At 46.6% G+C, this 21,747-nt stretch overlaps 2 protein-coding genes across 9 annotated transcripts in view; one reads left to right on the top strand and one right to left on the bottom strand.

Annotated features, from left to right (window-relative positions):
• Positions 1 to 1,729: 1,729 nt before the first annotated feature.
• HTR3B (5-hydroxytryptamine receptor 3B) lies at positions 1,730 to 9,887 on the bottom strand. The gene is given in 6 exon segments (XM_067310005.1): positions 1,730 to 2,009; positions 2,011 to 2,049; positions 2,339 to 2,448; positions 2,809 to 2,853; positions 7,550 to 7,710; positions 9,833 to 9,887. Coding segments are annotated over 6 exon segments (690 nt in total).
• Positions 9,888 to 12,906: 3,019 nt separating this feature from the next.
• Positions 12,907 to 21,747, top strand: part of USP28 (ubiquitin specific peptidase 28) — a 31,473-nt gene continuing 22,632 nt past the window's right edge. For 6 of the 8 annotated variants that reach the window (XM_067310290.1, XM_067310294.1, XM_067310292.1 and 3 more), the window contains exons 1-4: positions 12,907 to 12,979; positions 18,226 to 18,303; positions 19,658 to 19,790; positions 21,481 to 21,586. In XM_067310290.1, the coding sequence (XP_067166391.1) occupies positions 12,926 to 12,979; positions 18,226 to 18,303; positions 19,658 to 19,790; positions 21,481 to 21,586 (371 nt within the window). In that variant the 5' untranslated portion in view covers positions 12,907 to 12,925. Of the gene's footprint in view, positions 12,980 to 14,059; positions 14,112 to 18,225; positions 18,304 to 19,657; positions 19,791 to 20,446; positions 20,464 to 21,480; positions 21,587 to 21,747 lie in introns of those variants that run through there. The other 2 variants (XM_067310291.1, XM_067310296.1) reach the window with 2 other exon arrangements.

Below are 21,747 nucleotides of genomic sequence, written 5' to 3'. Positions count from 1 at the left end.
AGGGGAGAGCTCAGGTGGGTCGGGATGGGTTTGAAATTCACTTGCAGCACAACGCACTGTTCGGGTCTGTAACTTGATTCAAAACCCAGGGTGAAAAAGCCTTTTCCTCATTGGAAGGGGAGGCGAGGGGGTGGCAGTGGTGCCCTGCCAACACAAGCCAACCTGGGCTGTCCTCAGCTGCACGTTGCCCTGTGCAGTGCCCTAACCCCAAATCATCCTAACGGCAAAGAAGCCCTGATGCCTTTAAATCCCCCAGCAAAGGGAGGAAAGCACTTTCATTTCAGTCATGTTCTCCATTAGACACCCTTCAGGTGTTAGCAATATTATGCCACAATTTCACTATCCATTAAAGGCAGGTAATAATAAGTACACAAAGGTATTTGGAGCCCATTGACGTTAATGAAGGAGATCCATCTCATTGGGAGCAGGTACAGCAGCGCGCGCCAGAGAGGCGATATTACCCAGGGTTAGGTGGGAATTGCAGACCCCACCAGTATTTAATCTTGCTTGGCTGTCTTTACGGCGCCCAGCTGCAGCTCACAGCAAAGTTTGCTGCTTTTTCTCCCTTGGTTTTTGCTGCCATAATTTCCTGATGGACAGGAAGGTGCCGACTTGGACCTCCCCCGGCTCCCCAGGGCAGCGGCACGCATTTATCTCGTTTTGTTTTGTTTTGGTGAGTGTTGCAGGAGGGCTGGCAGGGCAAGACGTGGTCCTCGGGGCCAGGCCTGGCTGGTCGCCCAGCGAGGCAATGGGCAGCCGTGTGGACGCCCTACGGGAAGGCAAGGGCAGCTGCCTCGGGCACCGGCACTGTGCACGGACTCGGGTGCAGCCTTCTCGTCAGCACACCCATTCCCAAAGTAGATCTGTAGCAGGAATCGTGGAAATGCTCGTTACTTTTATGTAGAAATTTAGTGCCTATCCTCCTTACATTTCCTACAAAAACTCTTGTGCTGTGGCTTTATTTTTTAAGAACTATTTCAAACCAGAAACCACAGTGTTTTCAGTTTGGGCTTTAAAAATAACCCTGCAGCTAACTCAGCCCAAATGGGTGTATTTTCCTCTGGGAAAGGAAAAGAAAATGAGAAAGACTTCAAGCAAATTGGAAAGGTTAAGTTGGGCTGAAAAGGCTGTTAGCTTTTGATTCAAAATATCCAAAAAAGTTTTGCTGAAAGATAGGCTTTCTCTTGTTTTGGTTGTCCCGAGCGCACCGGGAGAGCACGGGGCCCCAGCCGAAGCTGCAGCCGGTGGGCTCGGCTCGGCTCGGTTCGGCTCGGCTCAGCACAGGGGTCCAGTTGGGCCGCGGCAGCGCAGGCAAGCGGGGGCTGGCACGGCGGGTGCGCTTGCCCACACGCCTGCACCGCACACCCGCCTGCCGCCGGGGCTGCAGGCACCTTCCCGCTCAAGTGTTCTTCATTATTTCCCGCCGCTCTGGTAATGTGTCGCAAGCTGGAATCTTTAAAATTAATGAAGTGTTTAAGCCTTAGTCAAGAAGCTCATCAAAGCAGCAGCCCGTTCTGCTGGCGGCGAGCGGCGCGGATGGAGCAGCTCCTCGCCGGCCCTCCCGCGCGTGGGGAGAGGGTCCACAGGCCCCGGGCACCCCGGCCCCCGCACGGGGCGGCTCGGCCTCAGGCTGCCTGCTGCTTCGGATCCGAAACGCAGCTGTTGTGCTCTGAATCCAGCTGTGCGGGGGGTCGGGGCGCTCTGCCCCTTGGGTCTGAGCGTGCGGGTTTCAGCCAGCAGTGCCCGGGGGATCGTGCGTTTCCGCAAGGGCAGCGAGCTCCTCGGCTGGGCCCGCCAGTGGCGTGTGCTGCGATGGTGGGGCCTGGAAGGGCGGCGGGTTGGGGCAGGGAGGGAAGGGACCTCCGTGGAAGCGCGGTGGGCACGGAGAGCTCGCCTGTGTGCCGAAGCTCAGGCCGCAGTTCTGGGCGTCGAAGGGGAAGGAGTATGTCTCCAGCCTGCAGGCAGACACTGCCTGCAGCAGCCGGTAGCTCCTGACCATCCCGGTAGATGTGAACGTAGGGCAGGTCGGGAGCCTTCCTGATGTATGTGCTGGAAAGCGCAGAGAGCAGCGGGGCACGGAGCTGGCTAGCTCATTGCAGAGGAGGCACAGGCACAACTACAGATAATGCAGGGGCCAAGATTTCTAAAGGAAGGATGAATTTTTGGATGCCTCCAATTCTAGGTGTTCAACCTGAGCTAGAGCTGGCTGAGCCCGAGGCTTTCATATTGCGGGGGCAGGTTCTGCATCAAAGCGGAAATGAAAGCTTTTCAGTTGCTTCTATTTAAAAATAGGAAACCGAACCTTGCAAGGAAATGACAAACATAATGGCAAACTTGCAATTTATTGATGACAATATCTGGAGCCCAGATAACATTGAGCGGCAGCGAAATCTCCCTCATCTTGTCGTAGAGGCTGAAATTCCAGGTGAGAAATTTGTCCTTCCAGATCTGTGGGTGGAAGAATATGAAGTTGATGTGTGTGGCTGCTTTCCTCAACCATATTATGATTGGGGTAGACACTTTGATTCCCTGGGAGAGGGAGACAGACAAGCTTGCCTCGCTAGGAGCATGCCAGCAGCTTGCTTTTCTCATAGCTGCAGACCAGAGGCATGGGCTAGCGGTGCCTGCTGCTCTGCCTTCCACGGAACAGAGCACGATTGCTCTGCTCTGAGCCTGCAAATCTTTTTTTGTCTCTAGGCTATTATCCAACCCAGAAAGAAAACCACCTGGAAGGTGGTTACAGTAGGCACTACTGGGCAGTTAAATTTCTCCCTCTGGTTCTGCTGCATGCAGGGAGTATTCATTTACCTGCCAAAATGAAATGCTTGTTGTTAGCTTCTGGTTCTGTGCATCCTGCAAGAGAAAAAAAAATAGAAACCAGCTTTTCGGCACATGACTGACTTGATGAGAAAGGGACAATTCTTAAAAATACAGTCTCTCTATATACCAGTGCCTCCTGCTTTTAAACATAAATCTTAAGGTGGTTCTGACAGGTTAAATAAGTAATATTTCCTATTTTTTTTAAGTGTAAGTTCTTGATATCTATTGAAATTCCCTAGAACTTATGTCAATATTTCTTGGGTTTTTTGCATCTTATTGCTTGCTCCCTCTCCTTTCCATACACTTGAGCAAATTCTGCAATCATTTATTAGTTGTTATACTTGCTACTCTGAATAGTCATACTGGATAAAAGGGACTACGTGCTTCCAGAGGTGATTATCTTTGCTAGCAGGCATTAACAAGAATGGCATCCTGGGGCGCTTCCAGAGGCGGGACGGCAGCAGCGGCAGGGATACCTGGGGCACTCTGACTCTGCCCCAAGCGACAGCTCGGCGGCACAGGCAGCTGCTCCGACTGGGGCTTCCCGGGGGCCTTAAACAGCCCGCAAGAAACCAGGAGTGATGGGATTACACTGCTCTGAGCAGCTGGCTTCACAAGAAAAAAAGCTAGTTAAAGATATGCCAACACCCCTGATTGCTAAGGAGACCTCTCCCCATTTGGAGACCTTCACATGAGCGGAGCTTTCATGCAGCACTAAGGAAAGAGAGGAGTTTTTAATAAAAAAGGAAATACAGTGAGTAAGAATAATGTAACAACCCTTTAATTTCAGCGGGCACCTAGCAATGTGCAGATTGTTTTATGCTTTCAGGTGTGCTAGCATAGCCCAAAGCAGGAGAGGAAAAAGAGCTAGGCCATGCAAATTGTATGTATTTAGTAAGTTCTGTTATTTGGGATTCTTTCTGAAATTTCATCATATTATTTTGGTTTGCCAAGACTAAAAGTAACAGCAGAAAGTGTGGTTTCAAAATGTGCTGAAACTAGAAAGTGTGGCACATATGCACTTTTTTCACTTTTAAAGCAATGACAGTGCAAATTGGTTGCTTCCTTTCAATAAAATAAGGCTTATACATGGGAGGATCTTGGGGTTCGTTACGCAAAAAGGGGGGCAAGGGCAGATCTTCAGCTCCCACTTCCTGTTCATCTGAGAGTGTATGATCCTCGCTGCAGTAAATTATCTTTGACGTAATGGCACTTTGACTGCACTTGACACTGCAAACGAATCATCAGTATCTGTCTTGCACCCTAATTAGTTACTGTGACATTAATCAGGCTGCTAAACATAATACATACACTCAGCAAACCCTGGGCTAAAAATATGAGGCTGAGTTTATATTTGTAATCAGGATATTAATAATTTTTCAGAGGGAGTTGTCTCAGTTGCTTTAGGCAGCCACTTGTGTTAAATCTCCATGCGTATAGATTTTTCCTGTTCATAAAGCATAATAAGTGACCTCAAGCTAGGTGTATTTTTTTATGACAGGACAGGTAGAAATTCCTTGTCTTTTCAATGATGGGGTTTCTCCTCCTCTAATTTGTCTTATTACAGGACCGGCAGCGCCCCCATCAGACCAGCCCAGTCCCGAAGATGTGCAGTGCTGGCCTCCCTTCTTGCCAGTGATTAAACACGTTCGTGTTGTAAGTCTTGCAAAAATACCTTTGGTGGAGTACTCCTGGGGTTTCAGGTAAGCATATGCCTAACTGCCAGTTGGCCTGAAGCTCTGCCCTCAGAGCAAAAGGGTATGAACATGTTGCCTTTCTCCCTGGAAAAGGTGGCATAAAAGACCCATGGAGACTGCAAAGGGGGAAGCTTCAGGAAACCTTCCAGATCCTAGGAGTCCATAGAGGGATTTGCGATGAAAGCAGAAGTGTGTCTGTGTCAAAGTTTTTGGCTTGTTGAGAAAAGCTGTTTGCACAGTGCCCTCTAAGGGGAGCCCTGTACCAATATCCCGGACGGGACTTGGTGTGCTCCAGCAGAGGAATGATGAGACAAGCTCCTGCTAGCTCCTTCGGACCTTTCTGCTGGGGAAATATTAGTAATACTAGCTAATATCCAAGAATTGCTTCCTGCCCTGCCATGTGGATGAAGGTTCCTTTGGGCCTGGATCTGTAAAAAGAGAATTCAGAGGAGATGAATGGTAGTGCAGGGAAGAAGTTCTCTTTTTTGGCTCCCCAACTGTGGCCCACAGTAACGGTAAAATGCAGAATCCTGGCATGTTGGTTCAGATCTTTTAAAGGGGAGACTCTACTTTGTGTTCACTCTCAAGAGCAGACTCAACTGGCAGGAGAACCAGCCTAGGGCTGGCTTTTGGAACCTAAACTTTGTCAAAAACATTCCCAAGTCAATACTCTTTTGTTATTATTTCCCTCTACAGCACCTCCTCGGTGTTGCCCAGTCCTTTCTGTTTGCTTGGCTCACTGCTTCATCTGAAGGCAAAGGACCTACTGCATGACGGCAGGGTTTGCCAAAACGTCAAGGTGAAGGAGAAACCACTTGCTCCTGACCTCTTCCAGGTTCTTTTAACTTTTCCTCACCTGCTCTCCCAGTGTAAAGCACTGTGTCGATCGCTGTGCTGGCCCAAAGGAGCCTCGCATGGACCACGGCTATCCCGGCAGCTCACTGGTGAGTGCAACAGGGCTGCAGCTAAAACTAGAGTCTTTTTTTAATCAAGTTAAACAACAAGTTTCTCAATGCCAGCTGGCTGGCATAATTGGTTCTCTGGTGGCATTATTCACAGCTCTTTCCTCTTTCTTTTTCAGATACCTTCCATCTTGCTTGTTAAAAGCACAGGATATTTCGGAGAATTGGAATTCATTAGTCTTCCTAACAGAGGGAGCCTACTTAGACCTAAATTGGTGGTTAGCAAATGTACAGATAATTCCCACACATTCTTATTTATCTTCCCCAGTTCGGCAGAGTATAGAAACAGATGCCTCAGCGTCTGTCTGGGAGGCTCTAGTCAATGGAGTGGAATACAAAGGTATCTGGGATTCAGAATTGGCGAAACTCAATATAAGCAAATTGGAACTCTTCTCTGTTGACTAGATTACCTCCCTAATCAGATTTCCCCAAGGTCCTCGCAATAACTTGATATTCTCAGACAAGACTAGTCTTTTATGTACACGAAACAGGAGGCAAAAGATCACAATAGAAGTCAGAGGCAGTGATGAAGACGGGCCGAGAGCTCTTCATGCGAAACAATGGTTGCTAAATGCTCGTCTATTAGCGTCCGCACCTGCTGACAGCTCTGCTGCATCGAGGCTTTTAAAGCCTCTGGATGCTTGATGACATTGGCTCTGGAGCCAAATCTCTGCTTAGATGTACCGGTAGTGCCGGTATAGATCTTCTGAATGTGCATTCTTTACAGCCAAAGATGTACAGAAGACCCTAAATTGGGAGGGGAAAGAAATTTCCTCATCCCTATTCTGGCTTAGGGTGGCTATTTTACCGGATCCCGCTAGCTTACAGCTAATGATGTGGAGATGGTGAATTCAAGCCTGCAGCTCTGCTCATGTACATAGCCCATCTCTTTCAGCTTGGTGTTTACGAGGGACTTGCTACAGCTAAAGCAAGCAATATCCTTTCTGAAACTCTTCCATTTTTGTAACAAAATGGCATTTTCCAAATCTGCTCTTTGCTCTCCCCACAATGCTGATGGACGGCCAGCAGCAGAAGGAAACTGATTCTGGTCTGCTAGACACCTGTGGGAAACGCTCACTTGATCTACACCCAAACTTTGCATCTTCAGATGCCCTGAAATGCAATTTCAGTTCCCCAGCAAGAAGGAATTAAAGATCTGCAATACAAGAGGTAATTACAGTGCTTGCAGTTATTCATTAATTCACATAGCATATTTCCTGTAATTAATACCATGCCCACACAGTGCCTATGTTAATACACTTGCCAGCACCTCAAATATATTTCAGCAGCTTTCAGAATAGTGAGGCAGGTCAGGTAAGCTGAGAAGGAGGAAGCTTGAACAGCACAGACCTTCCAACTGTGCTTAAAGGGATGCTGTCAAAATTGAAACGAATAATATCACCTCCATATCTAGTGCTATTATTAGTTTGGTAGACTCCTGGAATTGGCAGAATTTTTTTTATGTTGGATTTAAACTTTGCTGGTTATTTTGGGTTTTTTTCTTTGCATATAAGGAAAACACAATGCAACTGAGCAACCCAGTAAACATTATCCAGTTCATCAGCTCCGCTGACTCCTTTTCCTCACCCTCTTTCCTCCCAAATGCCTCAACAAAAATGTTTGCACTCAAGCACAAAGAAAGCTGTGAGGATGCAGTCTTCAAAGTCCTGTAAGGAGATCAGCATCCAAGCTGCCATCAGACTGGAACCTCACTGCTTTGGGCAATCCAAGTCCAAATTCCCTCCAATCTGCTAATTGAAACAGACAGAGAAGACGTACAATTTAATGAACATGCACCTTTTAAAATCTCCCTTTAAACATGCATTATAATTTTTGCCTGCTTAGTTTCAGTCTAAGCTAAACCAACCCTTGAAAAGGCCATGTTTCTAGAATGCTGAAATTCCCAAACCTATTTAAAAATAACAAAGCAAAGGACACTATCTGTAACTGCACAGACACAAATCATGCAGGGAGCTCATTTCCACCTGGAGCCGGTCCCGGTCTGGCGGGTGATAGCGTGTCGTGAGCAGCGGGAGCTTGAGGGCAGCTTCGTGGGGAGGCTGTGATTACCACATCCAGCACCGTGTACACGCAGAGGTCCAGGTACACAGTGGTGGCCTCCGTCCAGTCCCTGATGGGTCTCGCTCCCCTGCGGTAATGCTGTCGAAGATGCCTGGTCAAGCAATGGGAAGTGGAGTCTCTGGGCCACAGAGCACCTGCAGTGGAGTTTCCTGAAACACAAATAGGCGCCTTCAGCTAGGTTTAGCAGCAGGGAGGTGGAAAAGTGTCAGCTGTGGCTGGGGGGTTAATCTTCATGTGCCATGGGCCTCAGTAAATTGCATTTGGCCTAGAAATTAGCAAACAGAGAAATCACTACAGCTAGGAACTTAATGACATTTTGTCTGACCCTTTACCTCTCCTCCACTTCCTGCATTGCAGTTGTTCCAGGCAAAAATGCCAGGGACCCTTCCTCGGGGCAAGGAGAACCAACGCCCCCCGGGAGCATCTGGCTTCAGTGCCAGCGCTGAGCCCCGGCACTCTGTGCAGAGCTGATACGGTGGAGGAGAAATGAAGACCAGCAATTGTAAGTGACACATTTCTGAGTGCTCCTCCTGAGATGCAAAAAGATATTTTGCTCACAAGCTTTGCCAGCCCTTGGGGAGCTCGGCCTCACAGAGTCATTGGGCTGAAGCAAATTGCCAATGTGCGTGAGCAAAATCTAATCTGCGGTGTCCTGCGCATGCATGCGTCTGAGTGCTCAGAGCTTTTGATGGCTGTTTTGATGAGCTGCTGAAAGTATGAGATCCAGCAGGAAACTGTAAATGAGATCTCCTCTCCCAGTGCACCAGGCCTGCTCATACCCATTCCTTTATGAGGGACACGGTGTCACTTGCTGCCACGGGCAGCCGTTCTATGATTTATCAATGTCACCGTGACCAAAATGCTGAGAATTGTGCTGGAGGTGCAATTCAAGCCCTGGCCTGAGCTGAGGAACAGTCACCTTCGATTCATCAGAGCTGCGAGCCAGGTGAGTGTTTGGCTCTGGGCAGCGGCTTCCTTCCACAGCCACGTTTTCTAAGGGCAGTCTTTAAAAATTGCACTCAAAGATGTGTGTCAAATCTTGCCTTTGCTGGCTTCCCAGCAGGGCCAGTCTAGTTTCTCATGGGAAGTACAAGCAGGCAGGTGCAGTATGACCCGTTTCCACTTAGACCTTGCACAAATCATGTGTTAGACTGCATTAACCCCTGAATGCTCTCTGCTCTTTTTGTCAGCATTAGCTACTCAAGTGATTAATTTTTGTTTTCTGACTGATCATGCAGTCTTGCCTGAATCTTGCTCAAATCTTGGCTCCAGCTCCATTCGGAGGCAGCGAGCTCTATAGTTTAATCATACAGCTGATGTTTTTGGAAAAAAAGCATTTTCTTTTTGAAGCAAAAAAAATTGGCTTGCAAGTTACCCTCCTTCAAGGTTTTCTTTTTTTTTTTTTGGGGGGGGGGGAATTGAAGTAGAAATTTAGAGTATTTGGGCTTTATGCTAAACAAAGGGAAATAATTTAATCTTCAGTAGAAGTTAGATTAACAGAATGGATATGCAATTCAGTGGCCAGTAATTAACAGTAAATTATGACCCAGAAAACTAACATGACATGAGCGATCGCTAGACTGTCTCAGCAGGCAGAGGCAGAAAGCCTGGGGCAGCCAAAGGAGCGAGGCAGTGGGGGCGACTGTGTCCAGCCTGGGTTTGGGGGTGACACGAACTCCCTCCTTGCAGCCCGCCACGTGCCAACGAAACAGCAATGTCGCTTTCTGCAAAACTTTTCCATAAAATGGATTTAAACTGTATCCTCACTCTCCTTAAATTCAGAGTCCTGTGCTTTTCACTGAACTATGCTTTGACTTCTAAGAGCTGAGGGAGATCTGGGTTCCACGCTTATCTCTGCCGAACACTCCCTGCATTATCCCGGTAAAGCATCTCATGCCTTTCCTTGCCTCAGTTTTCCTGCTTGCAAAATAGAGCTAGCCATGTGTGTCTGGCTGCCTACTCATACCATAATCATCACTGTGGAATTAAACTCAGGGAAATTTTTCTGAAAGGGGCATTAACAGCCTCAGATGGCTGGTGCAAAAGATGGGCCTCCTTCTGTATTTTGAAGCTGAGATGACATTTAGGCTCTTTTCTCCCTTTCTGGTATGATATGCACTGCATCTAACTTGCTTCAGAGAGGGAAAAATATCTTTGAAGACTCTCTGGGGACAGTCCTCCTTGGTGCAATTAGTTGCAATGCTAAATAAAATAAGGAAGATGCGCCTGGGACCTGTCACCCCAGCAGGCTGTGAACCTCGGTCAGCATACCGGATACAAATGCATTGAGGTTAAGCTGCTTGATGCTGTTTGCAGTGCTGGTCATTTTCAAAAAGATTTAAAAGACGCTGTGACTGCTGCCTTTTGACTTGGCTCAACTGTCTATGCAAGTTGATGGTATAAAGCTATGAAATTATGAGGGCTTCCAGTGAAATCAAACCTAAAAAAGGATTTTTTTTTTTCTTCTAATTTCAATTAGACCTCTAAAAATACAGTGACTTGAAAATTGTGGAAAGCAGATTACTGGCCCCTTCTATTGCTACAAACCTCCTTGTCTGCATAGTTTTTCATCTGGGGACCTCTGATATGTGCCTCCACACCTGGAAAATCCCTGGTAGGCTGTCGATGTCAAAGGTTTTGCATCTAAAGTAGCTTAACCCTGAAAACTGTGGCATTTCCAGATTCCTTGTTAGATGAACACTTAAGGACCTCATTGCAGACATGCCACACTGCCAAGGTCACACAGTCAGTCCACCCTGCTGGGTAAGAGCAAAGCTGTTCCCTTTCACAGTATCTAATCCAGCTTCCTTGGGCAAACACGGAGCATGCGCTAGCCATATGCACACATCACAGATGGCATCTGCAGCTTGGAAAGGGTCCAGCGTATATAAGGAACTTACCTGAGGGTAGGACATGCAGGAGAAGTGCTCTGAAGGCAGCTGCCATCTCATGATCTGCAGTTTCTGGCTTTGCTCAAAGTTCCCACCATTGAAGGCTTTCTTCAGCAACAGCTGATGGTGTCCCTCTACCTGGGGCAGCTCCCATTGACATCATATTCCCCTGAAAGAGCAAATTAGCTCAGAGAAAAACACAGCTGAATGTTTCTAGGCTTGTTACTACTGCTGAAATATCCCAACCTGTACTGAACTCCAGTCTGATTGTAGGCAGTATTTTAATCTCATTGACGTTGTAGCACTAAGTGACTAATGGAATCTAGGGCCCTTCCCCCAGGAGGGGAAAAATCACGCTAATATGATTTTCCTTCAGTGCTCTTACCTGCAGCTGTGCCTGTTGCTGACTTACAGGATGCTAATTCCATTAATAATTGAGGCCCAAATAGCCGTTTTAAATCAGACTTACACTGCAACGTCTTCTGCATTTGACAGTAGTTACTGTGCTCTTGAATTACCCTGGATAATGGAAACCTGCTATTGTTTAATGAAGAACAATCACTAATGGTGCAGGGGGAAAAATCCTGTCTGCTTTCAGTCTTTCCTGACTCCCTTTAATTAAAAGACGTATTACACTGTGATTAATGGGGGCTCTTGGGGAGGATTTCACTTGGCACGTTTCAGGAGAGAACAAGATGCTCTCTGCCAGCAGGATTCCTCCAAAGGCTGGACAGGCCCCTTCTGCACTGGCATCTGCAAGGAAAGAGAGCAAAGTGACATAGTGCGTGCCCTCTCTGTTCGGGCTTACTCCAGAAAGGGATTGAACCCCAAACCCTCCTGCTTGGCCCACTGCTCCTTTTTCGTTCGCAGTTAACTCGGAGCAGTAACAGCAATGCAGTAACGGAGATGTGCAGAAGGCATCTCATCTGCCCTTTTTTGCTCTCTGCCCTGGACCACCGGCCCATCACCAGGTGGCCATTTGCTAATCATTTACATCTGTGCAACCTTCATTACCTGAAGTACCCCCAGACTCCTGGCCCTGCTATTCTCAGCCCTTAGTGGGTAGAAAAAAAAACATTGGTAGTGAATATGTAACTTTTTGCCTAAACTGGTAATGAGGCCATTTAGCAAGAGCTAATTCTCCTCTGTCCATCCTCTTGGTAAATGTCTTGACTCGCCTCCTGGTTCTGCAGTCACTTGGTCACCCTTTTCCCTTTGTGCAGAGGAAGGACCATTCCTTATTTCCACGCTCTCCAATGGATGTTGGCTTAGACAAATAAGTTGTAGGAATGTCCTCTTTGCCTTGTGTTTTGGTTTTGTTTTTTTAAGCTGCTGTTTCTAATCAGGGAGTTGCATTTCTTCCTCCTCCAACCTCTGCTGCAACAGGGACCTTTCTTGGCAACGAGTGGCAGAATTCTCCTTTTTCTCTGGCTGGGTTAAGAAATGGGGGGGAAAAAGGTCTCTGAAATGAGATCTGCTTAGCTTTGGGAGCTGTAAGGAGTGATGCAAGGCATTGCCCAAGGGACCCTGCTGCAGAAAGGTGTCAGTGGAGGGTCGCTGCTGCATGCTAAGGCAGAGGAGAGCAGCTGTGCGGTTGGAGTAGTTCCTGCCTCGGAGTACTACAGCAGCAGGAACTGAACTCCTGCGGACGGAGCAGGTGGAGCCGAGGCTGTGCTTGCAGGGAGGGAAGGATGCAGAGCCTGGCACCCTGGCAAAAACATGTGGGATTTGGTAATTTCCCCAGAGCAGCAGAACGGCGTTTGCTGCAGTCTGCGTTTCCCATCTGGCTCGTGTTCTGCTCTGCGGCTCCTTCGCAGGCTGGAGAGGACGGGGCGTCGCGGTGCCTGGCGGTAGGCGTGAGGGCAGCCAGGCTTGATCGCGGTCCTCACGCGCGCCTGCATTAAACACGCGCAAAGCCGACCGGCCGAAGGAGGAGAAATCGCGTGCCCCGCTCGGACCCGTTTCCAGGGCCGCTCCTCCTTTGCCTTCCAGGGAGCTGCTGCCGCGAAGCACGGGGGTAAAAGCGCCGGCTCTGGCGCAGCCGGCGGCCGGGCTGCGAGGGGGAAGCGTGGACGAAGGGGGCCAGAGCGCGGCAGCGGCGCGGTGCTGGGCCGCTCGAGCTGGTTTTCACGGCGGTGTGCCCGACTCCCGCGGCTCACTGCCGCCTGTGCGGAGCGGTATCGCGGCCCTGCTCTGCCGCCGGGGCCGTGCTTATGGTGCAAACGGCACCCGAGTTGCGGCTGTAATCCTCTAACTAACTAACTAACTAACTAAACTAACGCCTCCGTTCCTCTGCGGCGGCGCCCCCCGGGGCTAAGGGCCGCTCCGGGGCGGCGGCCTTCGCGGGCAGCGCCGCGCCGCGGGGGCCTGGCTGCGTCACGGCACAGCCCGCCCGGCCCCGGCCCCACGCGGCGGCGGCGGCGCATGCGCGGGCGGACGGGCGGGCTGCGGCGGGCGGCCGCTGCCGGCCGGCATGACGGCCGAGCTGCAGGCCGCGGAGGGCGGCCCCGGCCCCGGCGGCGGAGCGGTGAGCGCGGCGGGGCCCGGGCACGGCGAGGGGGGGGGGCGGCGGTCGCCATGGCGACGGGGCGGGGGGGGCCGGCGGGCCGAGGCGGGGGGCCGCGGCCGCACGGCGCGGGGCAGCCGCGCCGCCCCTCGCCCGTGCGCCCGCTCCCCTCGAGCCCGGAGGCGAGCGTCGGGGAGGCCGCGGGGCCTAACGGTGCCGGCCCGGCGCCTGCGCCCCGGCCGCCTCCCAGCTCCGGCCGGGCCGGGCCGGGGCCTTGGCCCGGGAGCGCGGCGGGCCCCTCCTGGCGCGGCGCGGCCTCTCCTGCGAGCGCGGCTGGGGGCGCAGCTCTGCCCGCGCGGGTTTGGGGAGGTCGGGCGGTTTCGCGGGGCGCCCGCGGCTCCGGGCCTGGCGGTGAGCTGGTGTGCGCCGAGGTCGGCGCTCGGTGACCCGCGAGCGGCGTGCTCGCGGCTGCTTTCTGCCGGCTTTGCTTTTACAGGCAGCTACGCAAAACTGCGCGTCTTCTGCTGTGAGAGTTAAGCTGGAGCGCTTTATTATTAATTATTAAATTAGTCGCCAGAGAGATCCGTCTTGTGTTACCAAAATTTGATCCTGATCTGACACGATTTTCCTAACCGTTTCTGCGCGAGGTAATAATCTTTCTGAAGGGCAGGAAGGATGTTTGTCAGAAATGGGAAGTACCTGAGGAATTGCAGTGTTTCCCGGACAACACAGTTATGATTTGTTGTGTGACAGGTGCGAAAGCAGCAGTAGTTCGGCATCGCTGTGCTACCACAGTGTCCCATGAGTTTGTGGTATAACGCGGGATTTGAAGCGGCGCATGTTGGCTTTGAGCAGCTAGAAGGAAGATGTTTCAAGACTTGGTTGATGATAGTGTTTAGTTAAGTTAGCCGTGGACGTGCAGTGAGGGCCGCAGGATTTTCTGACATCCCGTCTTTTTCCCCTCTGCTTTTGCTCACGTGAGGAGGAAGAGGTGAGTCTCCTGTAACACCCTGACTGCAGAATCCCACTCGATTGTGGATCTTACCAAGAATGATGATAGATGTTTCCAGTGTGTCACTTTGATTTTTCTTTTGATTTAAGTTGGGCTTGGTTCCAGATGATGTGAACACGGAGCAGTGCTTGGGTTTGAGAGGTGAGTTGAGGCCGAGGAGCCAGGTTGGTACTGCTGAAGACTGAATTTTTCCAGGGAACATGGGCAGAATCGTCTTATGACCACACAGGCTTCCTCTCTGTTCAGATGATGCTTTTCCTGCGAGACCTCCGCACTTCAGTTGGAAGAATGTAGCTGCCCTGAAGAAGGGCACCGCTTTCTGTGAACATACTGTCATGTTAGTGCTGTTTTTGAGCTTCTTCCTTGACACCTGCAGCCAAGGGTTCCTCAACTGTGTTGTACGCATTGTCCTGGCAGTGCGGTGTCCTGGAGCACAAAAATTCCAGTTAACATTTGCCGGTGCAGATTCCAATGTACTGATTTGACAGCACAAGTTGTGTTTTCGTGTTAATAGGTGTGGTGTTGCTATTTTATTTAACTTACGCTTTCTGTGGTCACTGGGCTTTAGATGTTGTTTTCCTTTTAAAATCCTGGTAGATAAAATACTGTGCCTAAGTGATTTTTTGAAGATGTACAGCCTCGTGCTCTCTTTCTCTCCATTCTGTGGGAAAGGTACACAGGTAATTCCACATGGTGTTCTCTTGACAGCTCTCGTTAAAGTTGTTTTACAAAGAAGACAAAGGAAATCAGTTAGTCTGTCTCTGATATTAGAACAGCTTCTCTTGATATCTGTTAGAAAAAACTACTGCTCTTAAATTTCAAGGCTGTATAACTTGTCTTTAAAAGGATCTGGCCCATAATGTTCAAAAGGGTGCATGGCTATATGCTCCTAGTTGACTGCTAATTTGCTTTTGTGGGCAACCTTCAGTGCTTTCAGTTTGAAAGGTTAGTACATGTATACAGGACACTGAAGCCCAGTCCAAGAGCTTTTCAGGGCACGTACTGCATTTACATATCTGTTCCGTTCTTTTGAGATCCTCGCTTTTCTGTAGAACCTCAGTGCTCTTGAGGGATAACAGAAACACTTCTGTGAGGCCAGCCTTAAAGGAATGAGTGGTGAGAAGGTATCGATTCTCTCATTGCACATTTAGAAACTTTGTGCATCAGCAATTTCAGATTTGTGCAGGGGCAGTGTCAGAAGAGCGCACAATATATGAGAGGCCTGTATACGTGTACATTAAGGATGAAGAGTCAGCTGGCTATCACTTCTTGCCTAGCTGGGTATTGCTTTGTGAAAGGTCTTATTTCAGGAATGTGGCCATTGTTGGTGCTCCCTTCTGTAGTTTTTTAATCCTCTTGATATCCATTTTCCTGATTTGCTAAAAAGCATGCTTAAGCTGCAGTGGTGAAGGTCAGCTACTCTGCGTGCCTCTTCCATGCAGTCTACAGCATCTTCCATGCACGCTGTTATTTCTGGAACCTCCTTGAAGTTATGCACCATATTTTCATCCTTCCTTGCTTTCAGTTTCTCCTCAAAACAAACTACTTCTGTGCCCTATAAAAGTGAGTCAAATTAAGGAAAATAGCAAAACCATTCCGTTTCATCACTTGCTTGGTTGCCCATGTAATTTTATCTCCAACATTTTCCTTCCTGTCAACCTCTTGTTTTTGTACTTGTCTCCTTTTGCTGTAATTTAATAGTAATAGCATTTTAGTTTTGGTTATTAGTTTCTTGACAAGTAGGACTTTAATGGGAGTCTTGCTGTTTGTTTTGGTTTGGTTTTGGTTTCTTTTTGTTTTTTGTTTTGCTTTTGTTTTTTTTTAGTGCAGCATATATTAATAGTAGTGGCATGCTTCCACTGCTGTTTTGAGTGTTAATGTCCAGCTCTGCAGCTTGTTTTAAAGTACCACAGCAGCATAACCTCGAAAAGCAATCAACCAACTAGTTTTGAAAACAAAGCCAAAAAATTACTCCCCAAGCACTTAACAAATTTCGGTGCACAGAATGTGATGCCTGTTGGCTTTTGTGGGCTGCCAGTCAACTGCAAGCCTCATTGCATGGGATAAGCTTTACGCTATTAAGAGACGCTTTTAACACAAATGTTTCTTATGAAAGGCTAAAAAAAATTGCATCGGAAATATTTAGTTATTATGTGGTAACTTAAAACTGTGTTTTGGTTATTAGTTTTGGTGTTCAGTGCAGCCTTTGGGAATTGCTTTCAGTGAAGAAGAAAACCCCCTGGAAATCATGCCCTGTCCTGCCTTGCATTTCATTATTGTAATGTGGTTTAATTAGCATGGATTTTTCTCCAACGGAAAAATATGCCCTGCGGCATGAGGTGGGGTTAGCCAACAAGAATACAGTTTGCTAAGGTAGCAAAATTAGCACATGATATAATTGGTTTGCCTTTGTGAAAGCATTCCAGTCCCGAGCCTCCTACTCTTGGCCTCTTACCCTGCGGTTTCCCATTGTGCTGTTAGCTAGTCGTAAGGTTTCCAGTGTCAGCTTTTCTCAGGATTAGGTGCAAAGACAAGAAGAGCCTGTGTAAGGGGTTTGGAGGGATGTGTATACACAAACACAGTTTTTTTTAATAACAGTTGAGCAAAAGTAGTATTTTAGGTGGGAGTATGATGACTAGCTTTTGTAAAGGACATTTCCATAAAAAAAATAGTTTTTTTTTTTTTTAAATACTGATATGCGTGTTTGCTAATTTTATGATACTGTGTGCAGAATAACATCCATGAGCATTATGGATGGATGTCTCAAAAAAGTTGACTTATTACTCACTGGTTGGAAGTTATGCTCCAATTACATCAAGGTATGTTGAGATTTTCCCCAGTGATGAGAGTAAGTTGAAACTTGAATTTATTCACCTGTAGTGTTCCTGCTTAAGATTAATTAAACATATGATCTTAAAAAGCTAGTATTCATTAGAGCATGCTAACAGTAGGATCCTCAATAGCCTTTATAACTCAGGCATATGAGATGCAGTCATGGCTGGTTTTCTGTATTAATATCCTTCCTATTCTACATGTAATTTCAGCATTACAAAGCTATAAATCATGGTGTCAAATTGAATTTGAATGACCTGTTAGAGATAGAAGATTGCGGACTTGTTGCTTGGAAAGGGGAATGATGAGACCTTCAGCGTCACAGTTAGGTACTAGAATAGTTGAGAGCTATGACTCCATATAGAGACCTGACTTTCCTGATAACTATTTCATTGAAGTTATTCATAGCACTGCAGTACTTAGTAAGCATGATAACTACTTGTATGGAAAAAAAGAGGTCCTTTAACTCTGCTGTATCTGGCAGTTAATGCAAAGATACTGGCTCCATGTGAAAAGTATTTCATATTTGCAGGCATCTCTTATAAGATGCAGCCTTTTTGGAGCAACTGCACTTCCGTAATGTGAATACTGATCTTATTCCCCAACCATAAACTTATTCCCCAGTGACAGGCTTATATAATTTCTAGGCAATAAATGCTTTTGGCAAACTCTCTTGCATTGTTCTGTTGTTGGGGCTTATGCTTTCCTGACCAGGTACGTAGGTTGGTAAACGAAGACTATTCATTGCTTGACTAGCCCTGTAGCGTGTAAGGATTTCATAAGAGCCTGTTAAAAAACTGATTACAGAGGTTTTCTTCCAAAATTGTAAGTGGCTGCAATAGTCAAAGAATAGATTGTTGACTGTGAATTAGAGCCGATAGCAAATAGCTAACCAAACTTTGAGTTGCCTGTGTGGTGGGGGGAAGGAAAAGCAATAGTAGCTTCTTGGGCCCTTATACTGACATCTTATTGTAAGTGAGAAATGACAGGCACAAATGGCATGTGCAGCCAGACCTAAAATAGCCCCTCACCAATCCCCTGGGAACTTATTAGCCTCCTTATATGTCCTGCTGCACATGCTGCTGCTTTCTGAGAGAGGAGGGGGTGCCAATTCCCACCTCAGGTATGGTGCATCTAACAGAGCACATATCATTTCCTCTGAGGAGGCCTCCTGACATTCTCTTGAAAATACAGGAGACTGAACATTAGTCTGTAAATAATTTTTTTTGCTAAGTATGCTGTTCCAACTGATGTTCAAACTGAATACTCTCAGGCAACTGTGACTGAGTTTTTGTGTTGGTCTGTCAGTAAAAAGGAAAGAAAAAACAACCACTCAGGTGAACCCTTGGCAAGAATTGCAGAAACAGCTCGATGTTTTCTTGATCACCTTTTTACATGAGCTCTCTTTATTTTTTGCATATAGGATTGCCAAATGCTTTTAAATCAATTGAGAGAGATAACAGGAATTCAAGATTCAGCCTTCCTTCACGCAGCTCTAAAGGTTTGTGTATGTTGTCATTGTTCTTTTGAAAGAAGACCTCTGATTTTGCTCCAAAAGTTAGGCAAGTTCAGGCTCTCTCTAAACGTAATTCATGGGTCAGATGTTTGTTGGCATTTTTTGTGGGTTGATAATAGGCTATTTCTTGCCAAAATAGTCGGTGTGTGTCTCGTGAAAGTGATATAGTGTATGCTGTGTGGAATAATTTCATTCACGGAAGAGGTGGGGATAAATGATCCACTATTTTTTCCGCCTCTAACTGGTGCTTAATTCAGATATACCCATGAGGGAAACAGATACACAAGTCCAGCATTTGTTGGTGTCAAAAGGGAATACGATTTGGAAGTTAATAGGTAATTATTGACTCAATTGACTCTGAAACAAAAAGTCCACAGTGAGTTGAAAACCCTTCATTTTTCTAACAGTAGACCTCAAAATCTGAGCTGCAGTAGCATATGCTGTGTTCAAACATTGTAAACATTTCCTGGTAGTTTTGCTCCTACAGCAAAACTGTTATCGATGCATTATAATAAACAAGTTTTGTGGAGCAGAGTAAGTTTTCCCTTATGTAAACTGTTTCAGGAGTTCTGGACAGTTGACATAACATATGTAGCTTTGTGACTTGTGGTTGTCTCGTCAATCACCAAACAGTCGTCTTTGCCCTACAGTAAAGGGACACAAGACTCTCAGATAGTTGAAGGAGCAATACTTATCTGGAAAGATTCCTCCTCATAATGCATATCTTAATATTTATAAATTGCAGCAAGAAACTCATTGCAACTGCATTAGTCTGGAATCATCAGGCACCAGCTTCTTGAGATATAGCAGCAGGAAATTGGTTGTGTGCTGGAGCTCTTTTCTGGAGTAAGCTACGATCAGTGTTTTCATGTTCTTTCGTTATCATGTGCTGCATTATGTAAAGTGAAAATAGTGTGCATAGCCCATAGCGATGGTCTAAGAAATGCAGTCGTGTTGCCATTGAAGAAAGCCCCAGTTCAGTAAGACATATATGTCTTGAAATTCATGAAGAGTTTGATTCCTCTGAGTCTCTCTGTGGCTAAGTACCCTGTTGGACTTCAGATCTGTGGTTACTCTGGTCTCTTATGAGGAAAATGAGTTAAGGCAGTCTATATTGTCCTAGTAATAAAGCCAAAGAGCTTTCTGTCTGAGAAATTGTAGCCTTTTTTTTTTTTTTTTTTTTACTACTGCTACTTGTCACCAATAGATAGCTTTCTCCCATGGCCAGAGAAAGTAAAGTTGGTGCCAGTGTGTCTATCTCTACCATGCATTAACTTTCATACAAATGCAGATGAAGGAACCCTGGAACTATGGATTTTTTCCCCTTTTATTCTACTAGGCTGCTAATGGAGATCTAATGGAAGCAGTCAGCTTCCTCACGGAGGAGCATGCTCAGGAGCCTAATCAGAATGCTGCTGCTGCAGAACCATCCGCCTGGGAAGGGAGTGCTGTGGGCAAACAGCTTGCACCGAGTAAGTAGTTTGTCTGTGTTCACACTGTATTACCTTAAGGTTTCAGATGTCAGCTGAGATGAAAGGGGAAGTATTGGACTCCCAGCTTCTGCCAATTAATCCCCCCCACTCTTGTCGCAGTACTCATCTGATTTTGCTAGTGCTTGTCACTTGCAGTAGGGTAGTTAGAGAACTAAACCAGCAAAAAAATCTTTTTTGTAAGATTAGTTTTTGGCCATGGTTGTTTCCTTGAACCAGCTCACCTCTGGGCCGGCTTAAGTGCCAGCTTAAGGAGAGGGAATGAGGATGTATGTCTGCAGTGAAGTCTGTGAGGTACAGGGACTGGGCAGAGTCCCTTGTTACGGTGATCTTACGGCTCTGTGTGGCTGAAAGGTGTTTCTTAACTGTATTTAGTATTTCCTGGTGAAGGACAGTTGAATCAAAAAGGAAAGCAACTCAATCCTGTTCATCTTGAAAATCAAAGTGACTAGAGTAGGTAGACCACTGAAACCCAAAGTGAAATGTTGTGTGCCCTTCTCGTCCCTGTTTTATCACTGCTACCCTAAAATGATCTCTATATTAGGAGTGGTTTCTGTAATAGTTGTTTGCCCTCTGATTCTTTTTTAGGCAGGCAGACTCCCTGTCTGGCTATAAGGACATGCCGGAGCTGCTTTCTTCCAGAGCCTGGTTATCTGTGAGCAAAGACCCGTGCTTTTAGAACCTGCAGATCAATTGATTATTTTTTTTAACTGACAGGAGGGGCTTACTTCATCCCATTTCAGCAGCTTTTGATGCCAGACAGCTAGTTTTGTCTAGTATTACTGCCTAGCTAAAGCACTACTACTGACTACTAGAACACATAGACAAAGGCAAAATGAGATTCTGGCAGCTGGGTTATTTGAGCTAGCAATCTGATTACTTGAAAATTATTTTTATAAATATTGGTATTGACAAAAGTAGGCTGTCAGCTTGGTACATTTAAGTGTAAAAAAATGTAACTTTCATCTGCAGTAATTGAAAATAATTTCTTTAAAACTTTAGTTTTGTTAAAGACACCTAGTCTATCAGTTGAAAATCTCCCAAGTGAATTTATCACTGGACAGATTCACAATGCCAAAAATCTGTGCTGGGAGCTTAGAGAGTAACACCTAGCACCATTCAGCTGCCCTTTATCCTACTATTTAAGGCTTCCACCTGTTTCAAAACTAATTTTCCTTTCTCCTTCCCTACACAACTAGTAAACAAAATGACTCACAGTTAGCTGAGCATCCTGAAAGCAGTGCAAGAAGATGGTTTGGTGTGGTTATGCAAATTTTATTAAATTAAAATCATTTTTTTCTTAAAACTGTGTCAGTCAGTATTGATATCAAGGCATAGCAAATATAAGCAGCAGCTGATGTTCTTGTTTCATTACTTCAGCAGGTTTGAGATGTTCCCACAAGCTCTGAATTCAGGTGTAAGGAAATCTGGCCTTCACACAGCTGCATGATCTCTACTGTCCTCCTACTCCAGCCCACTCAATAGCTTTTTAGGTTTCATAGTATGATTTAAACTAAAAGAATATATATTTATATTTCTGCTAGAAAATTATACCTGAATCATTTTGAAAATCAGACCTGTGTAGTGTAACGTTTTCTAGAAGTTCCTTTTAAAGAAAACATTTGACTACTCCTGGTTGGAAAACTGATCAGAACATTGCCTCTGCTTCTAGATGTCACTGCACTTACCCCTAACAACAAAGAAGACCTCCAGGCAGTCATTGCTTGCAGCCTACTAGAATCGCCAAAAGCTCAAGCTGCAGAAAGAGAAGTGGAAAGGTCAGTGGATCCATAAATTGTTTTTGGTTTTGTCAGATATTTGCAAGTGCATCCTTAGGCTGATTGCATTTTTAATAACTGCAAGACAAATGTAAATGCCCAAACAGATGTATGCTTACTGCTTTCATAAGATGCTTGGATCGTGATTGTCTTCTGGGTAC

The sequence above is a fragment of the Apteryx mantelli genome, chromosome 23 (genome assembly GCF_036417845.1).
Source record: "Apteryx mantelli isolate bAptMan1 chromosome 23, bAptMan1.hap1, whole genome shotgun sequence".
In the NCBI taxonomy this organism is placed as follows: domain Eukaryota; kingdom Metazoa; phylum Chordata; class Aves; order Apterygiformes; family Apterygidae; genus Apteryx; species Apteryx mantelli.
The sequence above is the reverse complement of the archived record's forward strand: the minus strand, read 5'-3'. Positions and strand labels throughout refer to the sequence as shown.